Source organism: Glandiceps talaboti, chromosome 13 (assembly GCF_964340395.1).
Source record: "Glandiceps talaboti chromosome 13, keGlaTala1.1, whole genome shotgun sequence".
NCBI lineage: Eukaryota > Metazoa > Hemichordata > Enteropneusta > Spengelidae > Glandiceps > Glandiceps talaboti.
This window is the reverse complement of record NC_135561.1, coordinates 7,514,338-7,538,234: the sequence shown is the minus strand read 5'-3', so window position 1 is coordinate 7,538,234 and position 23,897 is coordinate 7,514,338. Positions and strand designations below refer to the sequence as shown.

At 38.1% G+C, this 23,897-nt stretch overlaps 2 protein-coding genes across 3 annotated transcripts; both read right to left on the bottom strand.

Moving 5' to 3' along the window:
• Nucleotides 1-85: 85 nt before the first annotated feature.
• LOC144444486 (uncharacterized) lies at nucleotides 86-17,082 on the bottom strand. 2 transcript variants are annotated; one of them, XM_078133917.1, is made up of 3 exons: nucleotides 16,839-17,082; nucleotides 5,729-5,919; nucleotides 86-5,137 (listed from the first exon to the last, which is right to left on the bottom strand). In XM_078133917.1, the coding sequence occupies exons 2-3, from the start codon at nucleotides 5,873-5,875 to the stop codon at nucleotides 2,672-2,674; spliced, it is 2,613 nt and encodes an 870-aa protein (XP_077990043.1). In that variant the 5' UTR covers nucleotides 5,876-5,919; nucleotides 16,839-17,082; the 3' UTR covers nucleotides 86-2,671. The 2 variants fall into 2 exon arrangements, with proteins under 2 accessions (XP_077990043.1, XP_077990044.1); XM_078133918.1 differs by lacking the exon at nucleotides 16,839-17,082 and adding an exon at nucleotides 8,197-8,258.
• A 2,062-nt stretch (nucleotides 17,083-19,144) lies between these two features.
• On the bottom strand, nucleotides 19,145-22,716 carry LOC144445021 (aqualysin-1-like). The gene is made up of 9 exons (XM_078134572.1): nucleotides 22,600-22,716; nucleotides 22,309-22,449; nucleotides 21,887-22,010; nucleotides 21,608-21,714; nucleotides 20,910-21,051; nucleotides 20,233-20,417; nucleotides 19,804-19,975; nucleotides 19,513-19,644; nucleotides 19,145-19,152 (listed from the first exon to the last, which is right to left on the bottom strand). Exons 1-9 carry the CDS (start codon nucleotides 22,714-22,716, stop codon nucleotides 19,145-19,147), a joined length of 1,128 nt encoding a protein of 375 aa, XP_077990698.1.
• Between the last annotated feature and the right edge of the window lie 1,181 nt (nucleotides 22,717-23,897).

Sequence of the window (23,897 nt, the reverse complement as noted above, 5' to 3'; positions counted from 1 at the left end):
TCTTCACGCAAAATATGGTTTATAATAATAATATCTGTGTATACATTTATCTATATTTTGTTCTAAAACTACTATAGTACTCTTTAGGACTGCAACCAACAAGTAATGACTAAACTAAATTAATACTATCAAATTAAAGTAAATAACATCAAAATTAATACACAGTTAATATAAATACACATGAAATTATGAGTATGGTAAATAATATTAAATAGAGCGAGATCAAAGAAAGGGTTAATTTATTTATGTTTTGGGTCTTCGCAATGTACAGCATTGAGGTCTCAACAATATGCCACGTCTCAAAACACTTTTATATAGTGGTGTGAGGTCAAGGGTCATCGTGTAAATAATAAAGCAATGATGAGAGATAAGCTGACCGAGAGTTAAAAGTTTAAAGTTCGTATTACTGTGTATTCTGTATACAGTATCACATAACCTAGACCGTCGACAGCCAGTCACTGATATTTATTTTCGTCATGTATGTTCGTAAATAAATTTTGAACGTTGGGACAACGTTGACTTTTTTAAATTTCAAATTATTATTTTTTCCACGCACGTTTTTTTTAATTATTGATAACCCTTGGTTTTTGAGATTTCTTTTCTTAGAACGACAAACTGTGATAGAAGACCAGATAATTATTATGGCAAACTTACTTATAGCCGCTGATTATCGACAAAATTGTATTGCCAGTATGGACTATGGTTACGACTTCTCGATAAATGATAAAGGTCATGACGAGATTTTGGTCATGAGAATGGTTAAGTTAGGACGTTGAGAATTCAAATTTTGCTCAAGGTAAAGGTTGAAAAATTCATGTTTCAACGGTAAAGTATTATAACAGTTGAATTTTATGTGAAGATGATTGACGAGCACATTGGCGTTACAGCTATAATACGCAGTTTATGATCGGCACTGTTAAAGAGGGTATATTAACACTTCTCATTTATTTTGACAAATCCTTTCATAAAATGTAAATCTGTAGTAAAATAATTTGATTAGTGAAAGGCCCACTGTTCTTTTACTATATGGGTATTGCTATGAAGGGAAAGTCCAATAAAAATGTGTGTATTTTATTGACACTGACAATATGGCTTCGACTGAAATGTGCTTAGAGTAAACACAAATGCGTTGTACAGTCAACTTTTCAAAGATACTTAGATGTGTAAATTGACATGCAAGTGCAGATAGTTCAGACCATATGTTTTTCCTATAGGCTGATGATTATTTAGTATTGTGAGTTCGGGCTTCTGTCGACACGTCCTCGTACCTGGCTAGGGGTGTTCCGGAAGTATGAACAAAGCACAAAAAGGGCGAAGTATTATCGTGTTGTTAGACACTTTTCACTTCTTGTACACCGAAAAGGAGTCTGAAATAAAGAAGGCGACGTTTCTAAGCCGGAAAATTGACATGTGGATTGTGAATTCTTTGGTACTAGTACATAGTGTGTCTGGTTTAATAGTGCCAAGGCTGATGAATAGCTCGCTTGTGTAGGTATGCCCTTTGGAGGATTTCTCTCAAACACTACACCTTTTCAAGCTAGTCAGACGATTCAAGAAATAAAACCTGACGCCGTGTCTTTTTTTGACGAAAACATTATCTTCTTTGATTTTGCCTGCCCTTGAATCCAAACTTTCATGTTCTAAAGAAAGTATCAAACGCAACAAACATCCACATTTTGCAGCTAGATTCTGCGATATTTTATAAAGATTGCTGGGAACAAAAATCAAACTATCACTTGCAAATTTATGCAACTGAAATAGAAAATACTGTACCAGCATCATTTCTAATGAAAGTATTTCAGTGCCCGACACATTTAGACGAATGCGTGACTCAAAATCCGCTTATTGAAATGATATAGCGAGGCAGCTTGATTCCAGATTAACGCCCCGTTGCCAAGGCAATTATCAATGATATCATTCCACGACATCTGTCGCTCTTTCTATCCATACGTGCATCAAGTATATATAAGTAACAAAGCTAATGGATGTCTGGCTTCAAAATGTCGACTACATGACATGTACGTTTTAAATTATATAATAATTAAAATTTATAAGTTAATATTTATGATAATATTTCCGCAAAAGGACAGTAATGTTTGATATTTTCGGGGTTTTTTTATGATGATACCATTTTATCCACAGTGTTATGATTAGCTATAGCCCCGGGACTGTGTAATATCATGCTTTAACATCGTTTGAATATTGTTCAACGATTGGTCGTGTGCGCAGAGAAGACTAAGTGTGATGTCAGAATAGACGGGTCGAACGTTAAAATTAAAACAGAATAACTAGATACTAGACACGAACATTGTAGCTGTTCACGGTATGGCATTATATTCAGTGTCAGTACACTTTCTCTCTGACAGGATCTAGAAATATTGAAAACATTAAAAACATTACATACACCATAATTTCATATGAAAATACAGATACACGTGGATGACCTGGTATTGTTTCTCTGCAATACCATATTTGGTGTTCATATTTATCATTATACATATGTCCATATTTTACATGCATATATCATTTTGTTAATAATGCTTCGCGGTATATATCATGGCACACTGTTCAAATTCTCAATAAATGAATTTTCAATATCGTTCAAAGTTTCAAGAATTTTGGCTGTCTTTGACGAACAGTACTCATGTTTGTTGTTTTGTCAGTTTCCCAACTAGTACATGGCGTCCAGTAGATGACGTACATCCCAATGCCGGAAAATCTTGACGTTATCGTTACCGCTGTCGGAAACGACGAGGTAGCCTTCGTGTGACATCGCCATGCCTTCGGGTCGATCAAGCCTATCTTCGGTATCACCGATGCACATTTTAAAAGCACCGTTATTTCCGTACATGAGAATACGATGGCACCTATAATCCGCAACGAAGACGTTGTTATCTCCGTCGACGCTCACTCCGCTGATCTCACGGAAATGTTCGGAACTGCCGATCTGGAACATAAACTTACCATCGGGATTCAAAATCTGAACACGACGATTGTGGTATTCGGCTACGATGAGAGCGTCGCGTTTATTTATTGTGAGATAACATGGGTAACCGAATTCGCCTGGTCCGACACCCTTTTGGCCAATTTTATGGACGAATGTCCCCCTCTCATCAAAGCAGACGATGCAGTTGGAAATGCAATAGGCGACGTAAATATAACCTTGGCTATTCACAGCAACTCCCCACGGACCTTTCAAGCCAGGCGCTCCGAATTCTTTGGCTCGTAGTGTCTCCAGGGATACTTTGTAAATACGTTCTGTGGCAAAGTCGGTCACGATGAAATGTTTGTTGTCCGGAGTGATTGCTATGTCGCCTGGATCAAAACGATCTCGTGAAAATATTCTTCTCCGAATGGTATCTGGACTCCACTTCGTCTTGTACTTGCAATCCCATCCGAAAATCTGAACTCTGTGATTCCCGGAATCGCAGACGAGTATATCACCCTTTGCCGTGACGGCTATGCCGTGAGGTCGTCGGAGTTTTCCCGGGCGATTTCCTCGACTACCAAGCTCAAAAATAAGCTCTGCTTTACTCGTTGGTTTCCGGTTAGGTTTAGCTGTACCGTTAGCATTCTGTAGAACTTGTTCGGTCGAAGCTTTACTTGACCCTGCCCACGACTTTCCTTGTATCATGGCGCGGGGAACGCCTGCTGAACTCGACGCACGGCTCGCTACACTGCCACCTCTTTGTTCTTCTACTTGTCGTGCCACTTGCTCTGTGACTATTACCTCCGAATGAGGGCGCACTACTGGTGGAGGTGTGGCATGTCCGTTCCTGTTTGGTGCAGCATCAACAGTAGTAACATTAGTCTTCCTATCTTTCTTCACTGTTGCATATTCTACTACGTCTTCACTTTTCTGGATTTCAACCTGTACTTCGATATGTGCACGATTTTCTTTCGACTCTTCCAGCTCGCTGTCATCCGGCAATTCCATCTTCATCATTTCTGGTCTTACAAAAGACGTGTTGACGACCTCTTCTTGTTCCTCCGACGTTTTCTTCTTTTTGTTGACGACAGCATAGAGGGGTTCAACCTCATCTTTTTCTTCAATAATTTCTACTTTCTCTTCAACTTTTGGTTCTACTTCTTCAACTTTGACCTCCTTGGGTTCTGGTTCAACCTCTTCAACTTTGACCTCCTTGGGTTCTGGCTCAACCGCTTCAACTTTGACTTCCTCGGGTTCCTGTTCTACCTCTTTTTGCACCTGGACGACTTCTTCCCGGGGGACAATAATACTATCGTTCCGTTCAATTATGATAACTTTTTTAGTATTTCCCGACATGATGCTTCTCTCCCTCTCTGGGGTTTGAAATGTGGCCGATGGTGGCGCAGTATCAGGTTCATCTATATCATGTGATTCTTCTTGTTCCATCTTTGGTATAGTCACTTCTTCTACTTCTTCTTGTGTGACTTCCTCTTCTATTATTTCCTTTGTTTCTTTTTCCTCTACTCCTTTCACTTCCTCTTCAGCCAACACAGACACCGGGACGTTCACCGGAGTTTCACAAACGTCGGTTTTAGTGTCCTCTTCCTCCCTTACTTCTTCTTTCTGTGACGTGACCTCAGTAACTTCCATCACTTCACTTTCACCATCCCCCTCCTCCTCAGGTACATCTACGATCGATTCATCTTTTGTAGTTTCAACAACAGGTGCTGGCGTCTCCTTTATTTCTGGTTCCGGTGCTGGCACCTCTGTCATTTCTGGTTCCAACTCAGCGTCCTTACTAACATCGACAACTGGAACAGGGACTGCTTTCTTTTGTCTTTCTTTCTCCTTCTCTTCTTTTCTTTTCTTCTTTTTCACAATTTGTGAGCTGCTGGATGCATGGGAGTACTTATCTTTCTTTCTCTGTTTCTGTTCCTGTTTTAATTTCTCCCGCTCCTCCTTGGCTTTTTCTCTTTCTGCTTTCTCTTTCTCCTTTGCCTTTTCTTTTTCCGCTTTTTCTTGTTCCTTTGCCTTCTTTTTCTCATTATCAATTTCCTTTCTTTTCCTGTACTTTCCTTTCAAGTTCTTTTCACCATCTTCAGCAAAACCGTTCACCTGGCCTTCATCTTTCTTCTGGTTATTTACTGGTGTGTCATCAGATAGTGTTCGATACGATGGCGCACTAATCCCATTGGCGTCAGCGTCAGCCTGATGTAGGAAAGAAAGAAAAATTAATGTTCCCACTTAAGTATTTGTCAATTTTACACATAAAAGTGGAGAACGAGGTACGTGGCTACATATTTAAATGTTCGGAAATTTAGATAAATAAACTTAAAATATAGAATTCAAGTATGCGTGCGTGCTTGCGCATGCATGCATGCATACATACATACATACATACATACATACATACATACATACATACATACATACATACATACATACATACATACATAATTACATACATACATACATACATACATACACACACACACACACACACACACACACACACATACATACATACATACATACATACATACATACATACATACATACATACATACATACATACATACATACATTGCATCCATACATGTACCATTCACGTGCACAACCAGACAGACATACAGACTGAAGGACATACAGACAGACAGACAGACAGAGACAGACAGACAGACAGACAGACAGACAGACAGACAGACAGACAGACAGACAGACAGACAGACAGACAGACGCGCGCGTTCATCATAAAAGGTCATTGAAATAAGCTAAAGACGAGATGTGTGAATTTCTCACCTGTACAGCATACAACCTAAGACTGCCTTTATGTGTGAATTTCTTTAAAAAAGCCGCGGACCAAGACTCGTCACCAGCCACAATACCGGCATCAGAATGACCACCACCACCAGCAACATCAACTGTACGTCCCGAGTACTTGGACATTATGACGTCACAGACTTTCCACCAGAGTTTAGATTGAGATAGATCTGAAAGAATATGGAGATGAAACAATGAACATGATGTTGTCGCAATAGTTGTAACAGTTACAGTATTCAACATAAAAAGCGATATCCCAGTCGAGATATGCTTAATTCAGGATATATAACACACATATTGATTTGCGTAACGGGCAAATATTGCTATAATGTTTATGTTACATCATAGACCCTCCACCCTGTGGTCGAGGGGCTATGGTTACATACAATTGTGTATATAACAATAAATAAATGTGTAATAATAAAATGTGTATAAGGATGTATGCAAATTGCTTTTACGTATTATATAATAAACCACACGTGACTCCACTGCTTTTAGCTCGCTTCGTTATGATATGGCGCAAACTGATGGTGTTCGGAGTTTTGATAACTATCCGGAAAACCTCTCGTATTCGATCGCGTTTTAAGCCATGTGCTAATGTGTTAACACAGACTTTATATAAACACACACAAATTGCTAAAAGCTGTAAACGATTGCTTCATCTTATTATATCATTAATATATGATATCATATTCTATGCCATTTTAATCTCATTTATATGTCTTCATATTCTCAGTAGTCCATATGTTCAATCATGGAAAGCTCGGAACACTGCTCCACGATTGTTTATCTCGTGTATCACCTACATAACTTTCAACATGTAAGATGGATGACATGTGGTATGACAATTGCTATAGGTGATACAGGTTAAATAAGGAAGTATTCAAAGTATGTCAACTGACAGGTGAATGGCATGAACATAAATATGGGATTGTTGTCGATGAATAGTTCAGTGTTCATGTGCACAAACCGTGTTATAATTATTGGTTTCGTCAACTTTAATGTCTTTGCTGATCTACAAAAATGTTATCTCACACCCTCGACTGTAGCACTACATCCAAACAAGACTGCCACTTAAACCACTTCACAGTCGGTAGCAGCAGAAATAAGAAGTTTGCAAACTACAGGAAGGGGGAGGGGGGGTCATGAAAACTGCGACCCAACGTTTAGTTATTCTCTCCCCACATTAATATAAGTTTGGAACCATATACTCAACCGTGAGAATTAACGACGTTAGCCCAATTGCAAGGAGGGATCGACTTGGCAGTTCGGAAGTTGTTTATCGACGCTAGTTAGTAAATGTTCAAGTTGGACACAATGTGTGAGCATTTAACAATAAGTCACGTGTTTGATTTGATAGATGACACCATCACTAAACGTATTGTAAAATGCACACCAACCTTGAAATAATACAAATGGTAGTCACCAGTATATGGTGTGCATATAATATAATAATATGACTTTTTATACAGTGCTTTCACACAGTGTTCAAAGCGCTTTATAATGATTATTGTTATCATTATTACCCCCGGTACGAACCTATAACGACACACCGGCCCTTTTTACTTCCTCAACTCCCTTGGGAACATACAATTCATATATATGAGGTCACATAGAGTGACTTTATAATCAATTTGTCGTGATAAAAAAATTATCACCCCTCGCCCTCATCCACGTATACGTTATGTTTATTCTAACATACTGTCATGACAACCGTGTTTGTTTTATGTGGTCAGTACGTGCAGTCTGTGACTAGCATACATCAATAATCAGAAACATGTCGCACATGTACCGACGTACAATCAAGGCATGTTTTCAATTTGTATGAATTCTTATGCCAGAATTTGCATTGCAATGATATTATCTGTAATAATGAAAAGTAGACTATTTAAAACACATGTAGAATGTTGTTATATTCTCCTCTTTAGTTCCGCTAGGCTACATTTATCCCCCCTTTTCCACCATCGTTCTTTATGATTACGTTGATGACACATTGAAATATAGAACGTTATCATGTTTTAACGTACAGAATAAAAACATGTTACCATAAAATAACTCCGAGTGACCCCGTTCGCAGTACGGTATTTTATAACAATACCACAACAGCCTTGGATGATATACCACATACAGCAGTCACCGAATCAATATCTCACCCCCGAAAGGACATTTCAATACTGCTGTCACCAGATGTCCTTAGCTATATATTTTTAAAGGCTTGGATGCATTTGAACGAATAGTTATCTTGAATTTCCATACTATAAAATGAATATCAATTATCTAATTGGATGCCTATGGAATAATAAGGTCATAAATCTATAATTAAAAGCCCCAACAGCCATCGACAGACGTATCGGTTTCGGGAAAATAAATTTGACATGATAGTGATTGACACCAATACATACGTTGATATACATGAAAGGTGGTTCATGGCAATAAATGATATTTACCTTATTTTCAAAAAAACTACAAGATCCAGGGATCAAAGAATTCGGCAATATTGGGAGGCGTGGTAGGGCAACAGTGTTGACTTAATGCCACTGTCACGCAGGTTACATATTGTATACCGCCAACAACTACGACGAATTTAAAAATAGCATATAAAATACTGGATATTTTTACCGTAGTTCTTTTTAATATTCATAGCGACGTGCTACTGCGACCACTTTTCAAACTGGTTCTTTTGTCAAACGTGTTTTTTATTCCATTTATTTACTTATTCAGAATGGAAATAATTGTGTATGCACTATTATCATAGTTGAGAAAATTTTAGCAAGTACGACCAAAGTAGCCATTAAAATTTGTTAATAGCCTGTTACAAGCCTTAGTAATGGGAGTGTTTCTTTACACCTTTGTGTCGAAATCTCTATCACCTGTACATTTAGTGGAATATTGATAAACGAGGTGGCATAATAATATAGTCAACAGGGTAAGATTGCCATGTCGGAAAAAAGGAGAGTAGAAATATGAACTATTTAATAAACTAAAATAACATGGTTATTACAGATGGTGTTTTTGTTTGTGTCATATGTAACCTTTGACCTTTGAACTTGTGACCCCGATGGTAAAACTGTACAAGTTAACGTAGAGAATTAAATTCCTTTCCTTGTATAGTCTTATGAGATAAGTAACATGGCCTAGGCTATAAACATTATAAAGTCATTGGCAATTTTCATGTTTATGTTTAAAGTTGAGATTGTAATATGAATCATTAAAACATCTTGTGTAATATCCTAAATACAAATGAAACACTTGTTTTGATTGGGTACTCATTCAGTCGTTTAACTGATACAAGATTAAACGATATTTATACCTGCAGATTCTCACTCGTTGAAAGGTCAAAACAGATGAACTGGAAGGGCGGAGGCGAGATTCCAATTGGAATCATACCAGACACTCTATGCCTTCATTTAGTGTGTGTTGATTTTTTCAATAAAACTAACTATGGCCCGGCAATACACCGCACCACAATCACATAAAACTCACTTAGTTTGATGGGCATTGTTGTACAGGGGTCACATTGACAAATATGTTGTTTGTCAGTGTTCTAATTTGACTGGCGTACTAAAACCTTAACAACCAGATCGGAACTGTACGTGATACAATGTTCACCGGTTCAATTGTCAGGAAATGTTTTAGAATTTAGCTGCTTTTTATACACGATTTTGAGGCAAATTCGTTAAGAATGGCCATATCTATGGTTAGCACCTAAAATAAACCGAAAATATGCCGAAAAGTTACGGAAAACCCGAAAATTGTGTTCAAGTTTACAGACGATGAAGTGCCCTATATATTTTGTATGCCATCAGTAATAGGAATGTACGTCGGTTGCCATTATATTCAAAGGTTTTATCATGTGTATTTTAAACTCATTCACAATTACTGCCTATTTAAGAAGGCCACTCATCATGTACTGATTTTGTTTGTTATTGAAATCTACTCGGATGAAGTGGGAGAAAACCAAATACATATACGTTCTTAGGTATTCCAGTATCCAAATTGTTCCATTGGATACGAGAACCAGAGAACCGTGACTTTCTGACCTGTGAATTCTTGTACACCATCAATCAACATGTGTCACTTGGTTGGGATATGTTCCACAACCATTGTATTGTTAGTGCCATATGTATAGCATAGTATACCGTACAATTTCAATTTGTCTAAGGCTCATTATAAGTTACTAGTTTCTCGAGCTTGGTATTATCTTAATAAAGTCAGATTTAGAGTTACACATAACGTAGGTAGATGGTGATGGTGATTCACAAAGACCGGATACACGGAATTCCGCTCTATTGAACATTGAGGTGCAGTAGCTCACTCAGACAAGATGATCTTGCCGTTGGCTTTCGAATTTAGCGATCAACAAGATCCAAAGTCAACAAGTAAGAAACTTGTCTGTGGTTGTGCCATAGACAGTCTATGTAGACTATGTGCTTATGACGGACAGTGTCATCACCGTCAACTACAGGCGTCTTCCTTACGTCAACGGTGAACCATGTACGATGTAGCCTCAATTTTTGTTGTCATGTCAATGCTAAAATATTCTCTGGTTTCAGAAAATGACGAACGTAGAAAAACACGACCTAAAGCATTCACATTTACTATCATTTGAAACAGATACATTCTAAATCATATTATTTGTTATTAAGAAATACTAGAAGACGCCATATCTAGACTGAAAGACCCGTATGTGCTTCATCTCATTTATTCCTACATCGTGTCAGACGTAGTTCTCGCGTGAATAAAATGTGTCAACATATTTATAGATCTGAACATGGGTAAAGTATTGTTTGATGTTCTTTGTTTGTTGTTTTATTTGATGACGAAGATGGTGACGATGTTTGTGTAGGCGGTGGTGGTGGTAGTAATGGTGGTGGTGGGTGTTGTGGTGGTGGCTGTGATGATGATGATGATGATGATGATGATGATGATGATGATGATGATGATGATGATGATAGTGATGGTGGTGGTGGTGGTGGTGGTGGTGGTGGGGGGGGGTGACGATGATGGTGGCGGCGGTTATAGTGCTGGCCGTGGGTAGTGGTGATGGTTATGGTAGATGTAATCTATAATCGTATGTGATGATGTTGCTGTTAAATGGTTTCAGTCGTGATATTTCGATTCCATAATTCAGTTTAATATATCAGCGTTGGCAATTATTGAATACAATCCATTTAGTGTGTGACATATAAGAAGTAAATACCCCATTACAAAGGAGATAGTACCCAAAATAGAAAAGAAAACGTTGCATGGGTGGGGCTCGAAGTGATTACAAGATTAATTTGTACATGCGCACTTGAATATTTTCTAGTCTTTGTTCCCTTTGAAGTACAACAAAACAGTTTGGTGAAATTATAGATTTAGGATTGTACAGTAGATTGTAGTACAATGTGAGTAACATGTTATTACGTAACTCTATGTAGTTTCAGTAATCTTCCCTTTGTCTCCAAGGTGATCGGATATTTTAGAAAAGCGTGGAATCTCACAGACTATAGGCCTTACGCACAGACAGAGAGCTTGACTAAACCAGATTAGCGTTGACTCAAAGTTGTTAGGCATCCAAAGAATTACGCCACGGGGCAAGTTAGACACTAAAGTTTCAGACATAACGGTAAATTTGCATATGACTAAATATTGATTGGCCACCTGTGTGTACACGATACGGTTTACCAGTGTGGCTCGTCTTATTCTGATTATCTATGAATCACCATGCGTTTTTGAATGTTACGTGAACTTTCTTCAATTAAGCCAACGCCTAAACAGCTAGAAAACTTTCAAGCCAACTCCCAGAATGAATGGTTTTCATAATTTTAATCTCCCCATCTCTCAAGTAACGCCAAGAATCAGAGTGAGTTTTAATTCTCAACATCTCAAGTAACGCACAGAATCAGTGGTTTTGATAAATTCCCAACATCTCAAATAACTTCGTCATACATTATTACATAGGCTTGTTTTCGAGTCAATGACAAGAAATTAATCACTTCTTGTTTTCTCAACATTCGTCAGAGATGTGATAACATGTGGTCTTATCATGCTGTTTCCGTTGTGTATTCATATTTTAACACCGACCAAACACTTCTTCCTTTTTCAAAGTAGACACTCGCGTTATGGCATATACCATGTGTGAATGATTACATTATCGATCGATCGAGGTGGAGGGGGGGGGTAGAATTAGAGTCTGAAATATATGAATTCACTGCTCTTTACAATTAGAAACATACATTATTACACACACAACCCTTCATAGGGCGTGCACGATGAACTTCCTCTTTCAAAAAAACAACAACTGGTAATGCATTATGGTTATCAACTTTGAAGAGGCAATGAAATTGACATCTCAATGCGATGAGATTTAAGTCTTTGATCATTCAACGTTTGAACCATCGACACTTCAGACTGTTTTCATCTCCGCCCAGTCATTTAACGATCGAGGACTTTATCCGATCAATTGTTGAAACATCTCTGTTACGAATAGTAGGTGATAATCCGACCATTCATTTTTATTACCGCATCCCTCCCAATGTGCTCCTGTTCTCAAAAACTCGTACACATGGTGATGAAAGTGAAATAAAATTACAATGTAAACTGAACAAAAGAATACCAATGGACGATGCATATAGACCGAAATTCCAGGTGAGAATATTTTATTTTAAGAATGGACTACTCTATGGATTAGTTACTAGTATATTTTACGTGCATCACTGCAGCTGATACCCACGGTAACCATGGTAATGCCATGAAAACATACCATTATAATTCAACATAAACTTTGGGACGGATTGGAAAAATAGCTTAGGTTCACAGTGGCCATTACATGGACCATACTATTTGAACTTTAGGGAAATGTGATTTCCAATGCATATAAAGTAAGAAACTGACCGTGAGCATAGATTAGTTAATGACCATGACCGTAACCATGTCCCTCAACGTCCATTATACTAAAGCATTGGTTGGTCATGAGACGATGAGAAATGTGACGTCGCCTTTACAAAACCGTACAGATACTGGAGGTCACGCACAGGTCAATTTATCTGGAAATGTATTCCATCTAAAAAAATCTCCGTCACCCAGGACTGTTCTAATTATTATCATAATTGATGATCCTGAAACGCCAAAGTTGTGTTTTCGAATTTAGTTTAGAAACATGTGAAGATAATGTACTGGCACATTAGCACGAACACTAAACCAAATCAGTCTATTGATTTTAGAAATAGACCACATTGCACAGCATATGGATATATTTGCAGTGAGACTAAAGTGACTAATACATTCATGTATACCGCAAACATATGGCAGTAGGTTTATATCGTCCGATCGTTGTTGTTTTTTATGCAACAGGTAGTTTATATCCAATTCTTGACTTTTAGTTTTGGGCAGCCGTTTCCTGCTGTACCATCCTTGGGTTTTAACGACCTTCATGAATCGCGTGAATTCACCGTGATTAAAAGGCCCACTCATTGTATAGCTACTAGCAACTTCTCTTTTCACATACAAATGAATAGAACGAGAATGAATTGGCGAATGCACTACTTTCCACGACTACACAATAGCCGAGACCACTCAGCCTTTATTCTCATGTTTGTCCGAGGGGACCTTGCCAAGTTTGACAATGTGAATGACGTGAAGGGTCAAAGAAAATGGGTTTCCATGTATGTCCTTCTTTTCAATGTATGCATTCAATTGTTACGGAGTAGAGAACTGACTACAGAGACATATTAGGACTTTTGACCCATCTATGGCATGATGTGTAAACGAACAGAGACTAATGTACTCATTAACCACATATTAATACAAATATACATGTATACGTGTATTCTTCATCTGAGGCAAAATCAAAGCGCCGAGAAAAAAACTGATTATAGTCATTTATCTTTAATTAAATCTTATAGATAAAAAAATTGATCAACTATCGCTTCATATGTCGTGAACTACGTGTTCAACACTACACACTTTTAGGCAAATGCACAAACAAATGATACCCAAATCGTACCTACATCTAATTTGATTTACGTCGCGCAATACATCTATTTCATCTACAATATATACATTTAAAAAAAGTTTAGCATAGTTTTTCTTCTATGCAAAACTGTCATGTGATTTTTTGGAATATTTAGGTGATAAGAAGAGTTTCCTGGAAGACCTATATAAAATGTTGGTCTTGAACATAAGAATAACTCCTTCCGCGGACCATTGTGTTTTCTACAGTGGTCCAAGCCCCCTTCTACTCCACTTACAGGGTAGTTACTAATGCGAGAACCATTGAATGTCTGTGGATGAAATGTGCATTCGAAGCTCATTAGTCCTTGAACTGAAGTGTGAACTTGTCAATGGTTCTCCTTCATACCGTACGTCACCTTCACAATTATGAAACTGGTGATGAGAGAATGTAATGTAATGTCACCAACTGATTTGATGAGATACACGACCAATACACTGTCACTGACTGACTTGATGAGATACGTATTTTATAGACCAATAAACCCACAAGTAGCAGTTAGCCAGTACTATGCAACTAGCAATCTTAACCCTAATAACATTGGCAGGAGTTTTACAAGCTTCGAAATTATACTAGTACTCAGGTCGACGTAAACTACTATATTTAACAGTAAACTCAAGCTAATCGTACGTGCATATATTATAACAGTAAAGATCCACCCCTCCTACAAATAAAGTTACAACATCGATAGATCTAGAGAGTGCAGAATACGTTTATAACGCAATGATTGGCAGGTGTCGATTTGATGAGGATTAGACCAGCAAAAAGCAGTATGGATGTATTTAACGATTCCAGATTATTACATTAGTAATAGTTTATAGGCATACTGTGGAATTTCACAGGTTATACATTTCCCATTTCACAACGTCACATGCAAATTATTTATTTATTTATTTATTTATTAAGCCTTCACAAGAAGAGAATAAAAAACCACAACACAGTTCATGACAATCATACAATACAATACAATATTAAAATGGGCAGCAACAACATGCTAAGAATTTGACAACTCTGTGGATCCTTCGCATATAAAAGCTGACGGACACTGTCAACATTTTATTTTAATGACATAATTATGCAAATATTATGCAAATTAGTATATCTATCCCGATGAGTACACTTGTTACTGATTGCAGTGAAGCCATAAGAATTAGATAGCTATTGTTTTGTATAGGTCTCCATGACAACCGTTTCAACAGCTAAATGTTGATCGTAATCCTAATCCAACACGGATCTTAAAATGCCTATTTCGGATTAGAATTAAAATTTAGCTGTGGAAATTAGTATTTGGCCATAGGCTCTGTTTTGACTAAGCTATATTATTTACAATTAGATGTATTTTTAGTTTGTTATAACTCGTACCCCAAATTTGCCTTAATTTTACATTTATGTATGTTCCATGGACCTTGATTAGTTCCTGGGGACCTATTTCCTCACTAGAATCGTTTCACGTTACTTTAAAAGTCTGTATACTAGTATTTTGTTTCCTCTTTCTCGTGGAATAATTTCAATCAAGACATCTAAAGAAAGTTTGTCCTGAATAAAAAAAACTTCCCGTGTAAGATAACACAATACAAGAATCTGGTATTAGCCATGGGGTTTATGTTTTGAAAATGCGTTGGCTGATTAGTTGATAATAATATGTTTTGTTATGTTAATATGTGCATGTAGGTCGTTGTTCGAAATAACATTGAACACGACTTCATGGGAAAGAAGCTACACGAAATATTATAGTTATGGTGATTGGAGCCACGACGTATTTTATCAGCTGACGCTTTGTCTTAGCCGAACAATGGACTGTAAATTCTTTGAAAGGCAGGCGTTGTTCTCAGGTAGATCCTCCTTTCATTGCAAATGAAGCGAAGAAAATAAAATGTCAAGGGACAAATGAAAATATTTGGAATGCTTAGTCAACGACGACGTACAAGAATTCAATAGCGTTTGTTAAAAAAGTGGCACTCAGTACTTTAGAATGACCTCAGCGTGGCGAACTCATTGCCTACGGGAGTCCTGGAGTGATTCGTCACTTAACAATAACATAAAACAAAATCGATCCAAATATTTAATGGCAACGGTCCAAACCTACGGGTGTCTAATTTACCTGCAAAATTCTTTTCTTTGTATTGCTACCAGCACACCTCACCCAGCATGGTGAAAAATTACACTTTATGTATTAACACAGATATCTACTGTAGAGTCCTACATCGATACCTAGGTGTGTGTAAGACGTGGCACTATCATTACGATGTACATGTACAGTACTTTGTGTTGCGTGTGACAGAACACCATCACTTATTCATGTCTGCAACCATGCACCTACATCGATCGATTGTAATGGAAATCTAACAACCCTCTTTCAGGTACTACTGGTCAGTGCAGGTGAATTCTTTAAAAATAGGTCATTATAATACATTAAAATATTCGAATTCAAATCTCATTACGCAGACGTATTTTGTCTCGATTTTTTTTCACACTTCACTGTTTTTGTCCAGACATGCCTCGAGAAAAGTCCAGGATAAAAGTCACCGACAAGTATATGTGGTTTTTAGCTTAGTTTATCTGCATCACACTCTTTTAAGCATGAAAAATATATTTGAGAGTTCGAGTATTTCTCAAAACCCGGGTCTTGAAATGTTTGCTTTGGATGTTTAGCATCCATGGGGACATTGGCCGAAAATATACCGACCTATGTAACTGTCTTGGAGAAAACCTGTACAGGTATAACGTTACGCATAGGCCAATGCGTAATTCAAGAAGCTTGACACGGTCACCTGACCACTGCAAAGGTGTGTCCGATTTAAATTGAAAACAAAAAAGGCTTTAGCACGATCATACAACTTGAAACAAGTACAAATTGTTTGTTTTTTAAAGTTGCAAGAGAACTTTTGAAGGACTCCACCCGGTGAAGGTTATGTTTTAAAATGACGACGTTGTGTTCATTAAAAAATCTATAAATATCGTTATTATAGCATTGTTCCTGTTTCACCAAAAATTGGCAGTGATAACGATATGGCTTGGCCATGGACTAATGCTTTCATAGTGTGGTTGACTCAACATCTGAATTACGTGTTTAGAATGTGTGCAACAAAGTCTCACCTTAATGTATAATTGGTGACACCGTCAGTTCAATGGGACTGGCCGGGATAGTGTATGTCGTCACGTAACCGTTCAACAACTGTACGACGTACGTATACGGCGATAGGCTACCGATCCGTTCAGTTTCACCTCACTCCTGTCAGCAGAGATTCCAAGACTTCCTAATATCCAAAACCTTGTAGTTGATTATTTGAAAACTCGAATCACAAACAGGACGGTAAGACGTACGGATGTATTGTAATCATGGCTGCCCAAACACGGTGAGTGGAAGTGTCAGTGTTACTGTATTACATTAAAATAGATTCCTCATTGGAGAATAGAAATAGCGAACAATAAACACAACTTTCGCTTTTGTGATTGGCGGAGAAACAAATCCTCCTTTGTTTCGATTGATTTGAGGTCTTTTGTTAGTTCAAAGAGTTTACAAGGCCGAAGACAAAAGCTGTCGTGATGCTGTGCTATTATGTCGGCCAACTTTATTGTAAATGCTTCGCCTTATTCATCAGATTACAAATGTAAATACATTTAAGTCGAAAGTGACGAAGAAGTTTGCTTAGAATCTAGTCATGACTCCACTGTACAGACCCGGGCGATCCGAACATGAACGCATATTGTTGAAAATCTGAATTGTAACAGTTTTACTTTCACCGCACACTAGTTCTATGGACAAATATGCTTCGCAAGTCAAAAAGAAATCACCACTCTATCTGAATGCAAACACCTCCTGGTGTCGAACAATGCATTATTTAGATACTGACGCGACTTTCCTTTGTTATCGGTCATTAGGTATCGACGCTGCATCTTCTGTTATTTTAGCCGACACCTGAGAAGATTTGTCGCACATAAAACCCCCTTCAAAGGCATATGTGTGTGATTTATCACTGCCTTTCCTTCGTTCTCTAATTCATTTTGACGACAAAAATATGCAACTGTGAGATACTACGAAAAGCAATCTTCACACTGGTTCAGTTTTTTATCACAGTCTCGAGAGATGTTACGAGATGTCACAGCTAAGTAAACGAGACTCTAAGGAGAAGTGGACCTATAAATCGGAACAGTACCAGTATGAAGATATTTTGTTCACACAGTTCTGTTTATATACACACGCACTCTACACCTACACACACGTATCCCTGAATTAGCTATTCAGGTACCATTTATTCGAGTCTACATATGAAAGTTTTGTTTATCGATATCTTCGTTGCGAATATCGCTTCACAAATTCTTGAGTCCACAGTGGTAAATAACCTTGAACCAATGGAACTTCAGTTCAGCGACACGGAACATTTTGACAGTGTATCTAAGTTGTTAAGTGTGCAAGGTTTTTACGACCTCAGTGAAAAGTTGAGTAGTACGTATTAACAGGAACTAAAAAATAAACAATCTCTTCTATTGTAGGAAAGAATTCCAAGTGTTCGCAGCTTTGGGGATTATTCTACAATTTACAATGTTTGTCAATAGGTTTAATTTTACGGGACATTAAACTGTCAGCTTTCCCTAAGTTGATCTGGATACAATGCGGGATATGAGAGAGAGAGAGAGAGAGAGAGAGAGAGAGAGAGAGAGAGAGAGAGAGAGAGAGAGAGAGAGAGAGAGAGAGAGAGAGAGAGAGAGAGAGAGAGGGGGGGGAGGGAGGGAGGGAGGGAGGGAGGGAGAGAGAGAGAGAGGGAGGGAGGGAGGGAGGGAGAGAGGGAGAGAGCCAGGCAGGCAGACAGACAGACAGACAGACAGACAGACAGACAGACAGACAGACAGACATGAGCAGAGAGAGACACAGTGACAGACAGAGAGGGGGGTTGGTGAGATGGATAGACAGATAGACCGAGAGCGAGAGGTAGAGATGGGGGCAAGGTAGACAGTGAGGCACAGATGGAGGGGAGAGAGAGCGAGACAAAACAGAACGAGGGACAGAAAGAGTGATGCGCGAAAAGAGAGAAGACTCAGCGAGATGGAGAGAGGGGGAGACAAAGACTGAGATACCGGGTGGGAGGGACAAAGAGGGGTAGGAATTCCAAGGGACAGGGACCGTGACAAAGCGAGAGACTGAAAAAGAAGGCGATATGAGTAAACCGAATCACGTATACCGTATGCCAACAGAATGTATGTTTTCTTTGAAATCCAGCCGAGACCAAGAAACATTCTAAACACGCACGATTCACCAAAACAGAACGGAACCAATACAAACATAATTTAATATTATTTTGTTTACTTTAATATATCAACATACCGCCAGAACGAAATTACACGAGATACACTGCCGATTATGAAGTTCAGCTTTAGGTATTTAGTTCTTCTTTACCATAGAATTAATTAGCTGTTGGAAGATAGAAAACAAAATTAATTTTTTGTTGTTGCTGCTGCTGTTGTTGTTGTTTTTGTTGTTGTTGTTGTTGTTGTTGTTGTTGTTGTTTTTCACAATTGTTAATCCCGACCACCTGTTGAATGTGACGGTTGGACCAGAAATATACCGAATGAGGGCGCTTTCTATAAACAGTGGTGGGTTTCAGAACATATATATATATACTATATATATTATTTATAAATCACTGTGGAATGATAACATATTACAAAACAAACTGGTTGAATTTGACAAGCGATGAAAGTTTGAGCTTTATGTATCTCTCAACGCCCTATCATGGGCGGGGGTGACGTAATAGCCAAACTTGACACTTACCAACGTATAAAAGCAAGTTGACGGTACCCTGGTCATCGGAGATTTTGTTAGTGCTGGCAGTTGAAACTAATTCATTTTCTACCTCATCAGGGGTGTAGGAAGGATTGTTACCCAAAACGACGGCAGCGCCACCTACGATGAAAAGAAAACATGAAACACTTTAGGTATTTGTGTATCACTTACAAACTGTGGATCGATACAAGAAGGATGCCGAATGGTTCTCTAGTATCTACATTCATCATGTGATCAGATTTAAATGTGATCTAGACATGTGTGGGATATCATACTTACCAGCGACATGGGGACAAGCCATGGAGGTACCACTGATTGTACGGGTAGAGTCGACACCGTTCCACCAACAACTGGTGATGGAAGTACCAGGGGCGAAGATATCGACACAGGAGCCATAGTTGGAGAAAGATGAACGTCTATCAGAACTGTCAGTGGCGCCAACGGTGATGGCCTAGAACAAGACAGGTAGTAAGAGTAGGCGTAATATAAAATTATCTACGAAACATCGATTATATAAGCTTAAATATTGGTGAATACAAAATTTGCAATAAATAAAATTTTGCCCACATACTTCTACATTGTCAGAATTGAATATGAAATAATCATCAGTTTTGTCATGTGTGATGTGTGTGTGCGTGTTGCACGTGATTAACACGGACTAGTTAATCAGACCGATCGTAATCTATAGCTATCTTAATTAATACTCACATTTGGAGCTCTAGCTGGGGAGGAGTTACAGGCATCGGAATTATCGTTGCCAGCTGCAACAACTACAACAAAACCAGCATCCTTCAAGGTGTTGACAGCACGGTCCATAAGGAAAGAAGCGCCACCACCGAGAGACATTGAAGCAACACCGGGCAAAGATCCAGAGGTAGCAACAGCATCCATACCTGTGAATGGAAAAGAAATATGGATGAAAGCAAATTCAAAGTAATTTAGCCTTCATATTATGAACTTAAAATTCTGTATGCAATATTTTCCATTCATTAGAGGGACACAGTTTGTAATTTTATTGCCGTTGTTTTTCACTTTTCGTTCGAAATATCTGATATTTCTTAAAGTCTTCAAATTAGATATTAAATCGTGCCTGGTACAGCTCTTATTAAGAATTCTTCTCTAAATACATGTGCATTTTTTTACCAATACATTCGATCAATCACCTCCATCGATCAACACGGTCACGGTCTCAAGACGCCATAGCTTACTTTAAATCACCTCCATCATATTAATGTCGATATCCCTTTTTAATTTCAGTGTACATTGTGCATTACGTACACCAACTCGAAAATGTAAATTCAAATACAGGCAATGCAACTTTACCACGCCAGTTGTTAGACATTTTTTTTTAGTTTTGTATTGTGAGTAACTTGTATAATGTATACCTGCAACAACACCACTAGTGGAACCAGATCCGGTACATCCCAAGACACGTACAGCCCAAAGATTGGCTTGTTTAGCAACACCCCATGTGGTACCTCCAACTGTACCTGCGCAGTGAGAACCATGTCCATTGCAGTCAGCACCCTGTTGGTTTAAAGAAAATAGGGAAAATAACACATAAAGGTGTATTTACGTGTATTCATATTTCCTATGTTGTTTGATATTTTGTGACCTGGGAGAAAGGATTGTAACTTTAGTTACACCAGTGATGGCGCCATTAGAAAATTGATAGCTATATACATGCTATTATACAGTAAAACAGGCAAACAACGTGAACATTTGCCAACTAATTATATGATGTACAATGTACACGTATAAACTTACATGATTTGAAGTTTTACTAGCTACCCATGTTGCATTGTGGCATACAGACTATTACATTGTAAACGAATAGAAAATTGCCGACTAAATCATATGATGTATAATCTACGAGTATAAATGACTTACATAGGTTATATTATGAGTTTACATTTAAGCTTATGCTATGATTAATGTGAGGAATTGAACATTTGAAAAATTGATATTAAAAGTTATCAACCATTTGAAAACCTAATGAGGTCGTTATTTAAAAGTTAACATTTTGAAACGAACTTGAAATAAAACATTCTATGACAGAGAGGCATTGGCTATGAATACTTACACCGGTTCCGATTTGATCATCAAAGTACTGAGCTCTGCCACCATAGTCATTGTGATCGTAGTTAATACCAGTATCAATGACGTACACGTTGACACCAGCTCCGGTACCTAGGAAACACCAAATATGCAAATATCAGTTTTGATGACATCATACATAGCGACTTTAGACAACAGAATTATTGTAAACCTACTTTCTGTCAGTATCAGCTAAAAAACTACCCAGAGATTTGAAGAAGAAGAAAATATTTGAAGATATGATTTGAAAGGATTGTATGGTTACCTTTTGGTCCAAAGTAATCATCTAAGGGAAGGTCTCTCTGATCAACACGGTCCAAACCCCAGGTTTCAGCAGCAGTGAAGATCTGTTCTTCTTCAATAAATTCAACTTCTTCCAAAGTCAGGAGCTAGAGTGAAATTGAATAGTTAGAGGTTTGACACTCTTGAAAAGAAGATACGTTTTAATTTGAATTAAAGACTTTTCAGTATCTCCATCTCTTTGGTTTTAAATTCCATTCACTGACATTGGTTACACAGACAGACAGACGCACTCTCTCTCTCTCTCTCTCTCTCTCTCTCTCTCTCTCTCTCTCTCTCTCTCTCTCTCTCTCTCTCTCTCTCTCTCTCTCTCTTCTCTTGCATCGTTCCTTTTCTCTATGTTTTCATGCGTATCCATCCGCTATCTTACGACAAATTGTATCTTACCCAATTGACTGCAAACTTTGGCAATTCAGCAGCGAATCCGTTGAAAACCTTGTTGTATTGACGGTGAACGTGTCCATCAAGTCTTTTGGCACTCAAAAGATGTTGCATCTGGTCAATGACGTTTTGTTTATCAACTCCATCCTAAGTTGGAAAAGTAAAGACGAAATGAATTAATGTGTCAATTCTCTACGCTTTCAAAGTCTCCACAGGGTTCAGTCTCATGAAATTCTCACCAACATGTTTCGGATTTTTTTAAAACAGGAAGAGTCACCGACTTGTGATAATACTTACATGGAGGGCGACCATGTATCTGTTGGGGATAGCTTTGCCTTCGGCGGCTTTTTGCAATGGAGCAAGGCGTGCTGAAGCACAGACCAGAAGGGTAAGGGCGACGATAAGACGATACATTGTGATTCACTGCAAGAGAGAAAAGGTGGAAATAAATGTATAGGTTACTCGTTGACATGTATTGCTGGTCATTTGTCAAGGATGATTTTGGAATACTTAGGATACGTTACAATAACCATTGGGAAATTAACCTCTAAGGTATCACAAGTAGACAAGACAGTTTCTGAGATAACATATAAAGATTTGTTGCTCAAGGTTGACTACCCAGGAATGACGAGGAATATTTTGACACTTCTTTACGGTATAACTCGTTAGTCTTTCACGGACTTCACGTCAGCTTTGTACCAGGTGTGGCCCTCTAAACTCCGCCAACATTATAACGGGTGATATACTTACATTTCCGAAGTCAAAGTTCTCGTAAGAGGTGAGGGACCAGTTTGAGTCTTGGACACAAGTGACCTGACAATTCTGTCCGTGGTCTTTTTATGCCATTTTTTTTATCTTAATCCTTTCCGTTGATACCGGGATAAGGCCGGACGGATCATACATAGGGATGCAGCTGTTGGGTTCACATCGCTTAGTTATACAAGAACATATATTTGACTTGGCATTGACCGTGACCCACAATTCATATAAGTAATTTCCTAGATTTGTGAAATTTATAAATTTCCTTATAATGTGACTGAGGAATATCTCCCCTGTGAGAATAATACCATCCCACCAACCCAAAATCACAACTTTTACGAAAAAAAGTGTTTTTTTTCTGTATTATCTACTGGGTAAATCCGCTATACCTATGATCCATGGCAGGATTCCTCTCTACTAAAAGGAACAAGTTGTTCAACGTGAGGTCGCCTGCTATGCTGCATGCAGTGACTCCGAAGATGCGCGCGATCTCATTTACATCTTGTTCCTTATATTAAAACATTTCATACTGATAAAACGGAAGATCTCTTTTTGGAATATTTGGTGGCCCTGAAAGATCCACTATTTGAAGATATTTCTTTCGATAATTGTGTTCGACGTTGTCTTTGGTTAAAATGCTGTTTGATATAATTATCTCATTGCACACTGACACTAGCGTTATTCCGCAATTCATTTTGAAGCGACAATTTGCTATGGAAAGAATGGCCCTGAATTTGTAAACAGAGCTGTACCTTCGACTTCAAAATCCAAACTTCAATTTCCATTATCATGATAATGACAAGGAGAATTCACTGGGTTCACCCTTGGCTTTGACA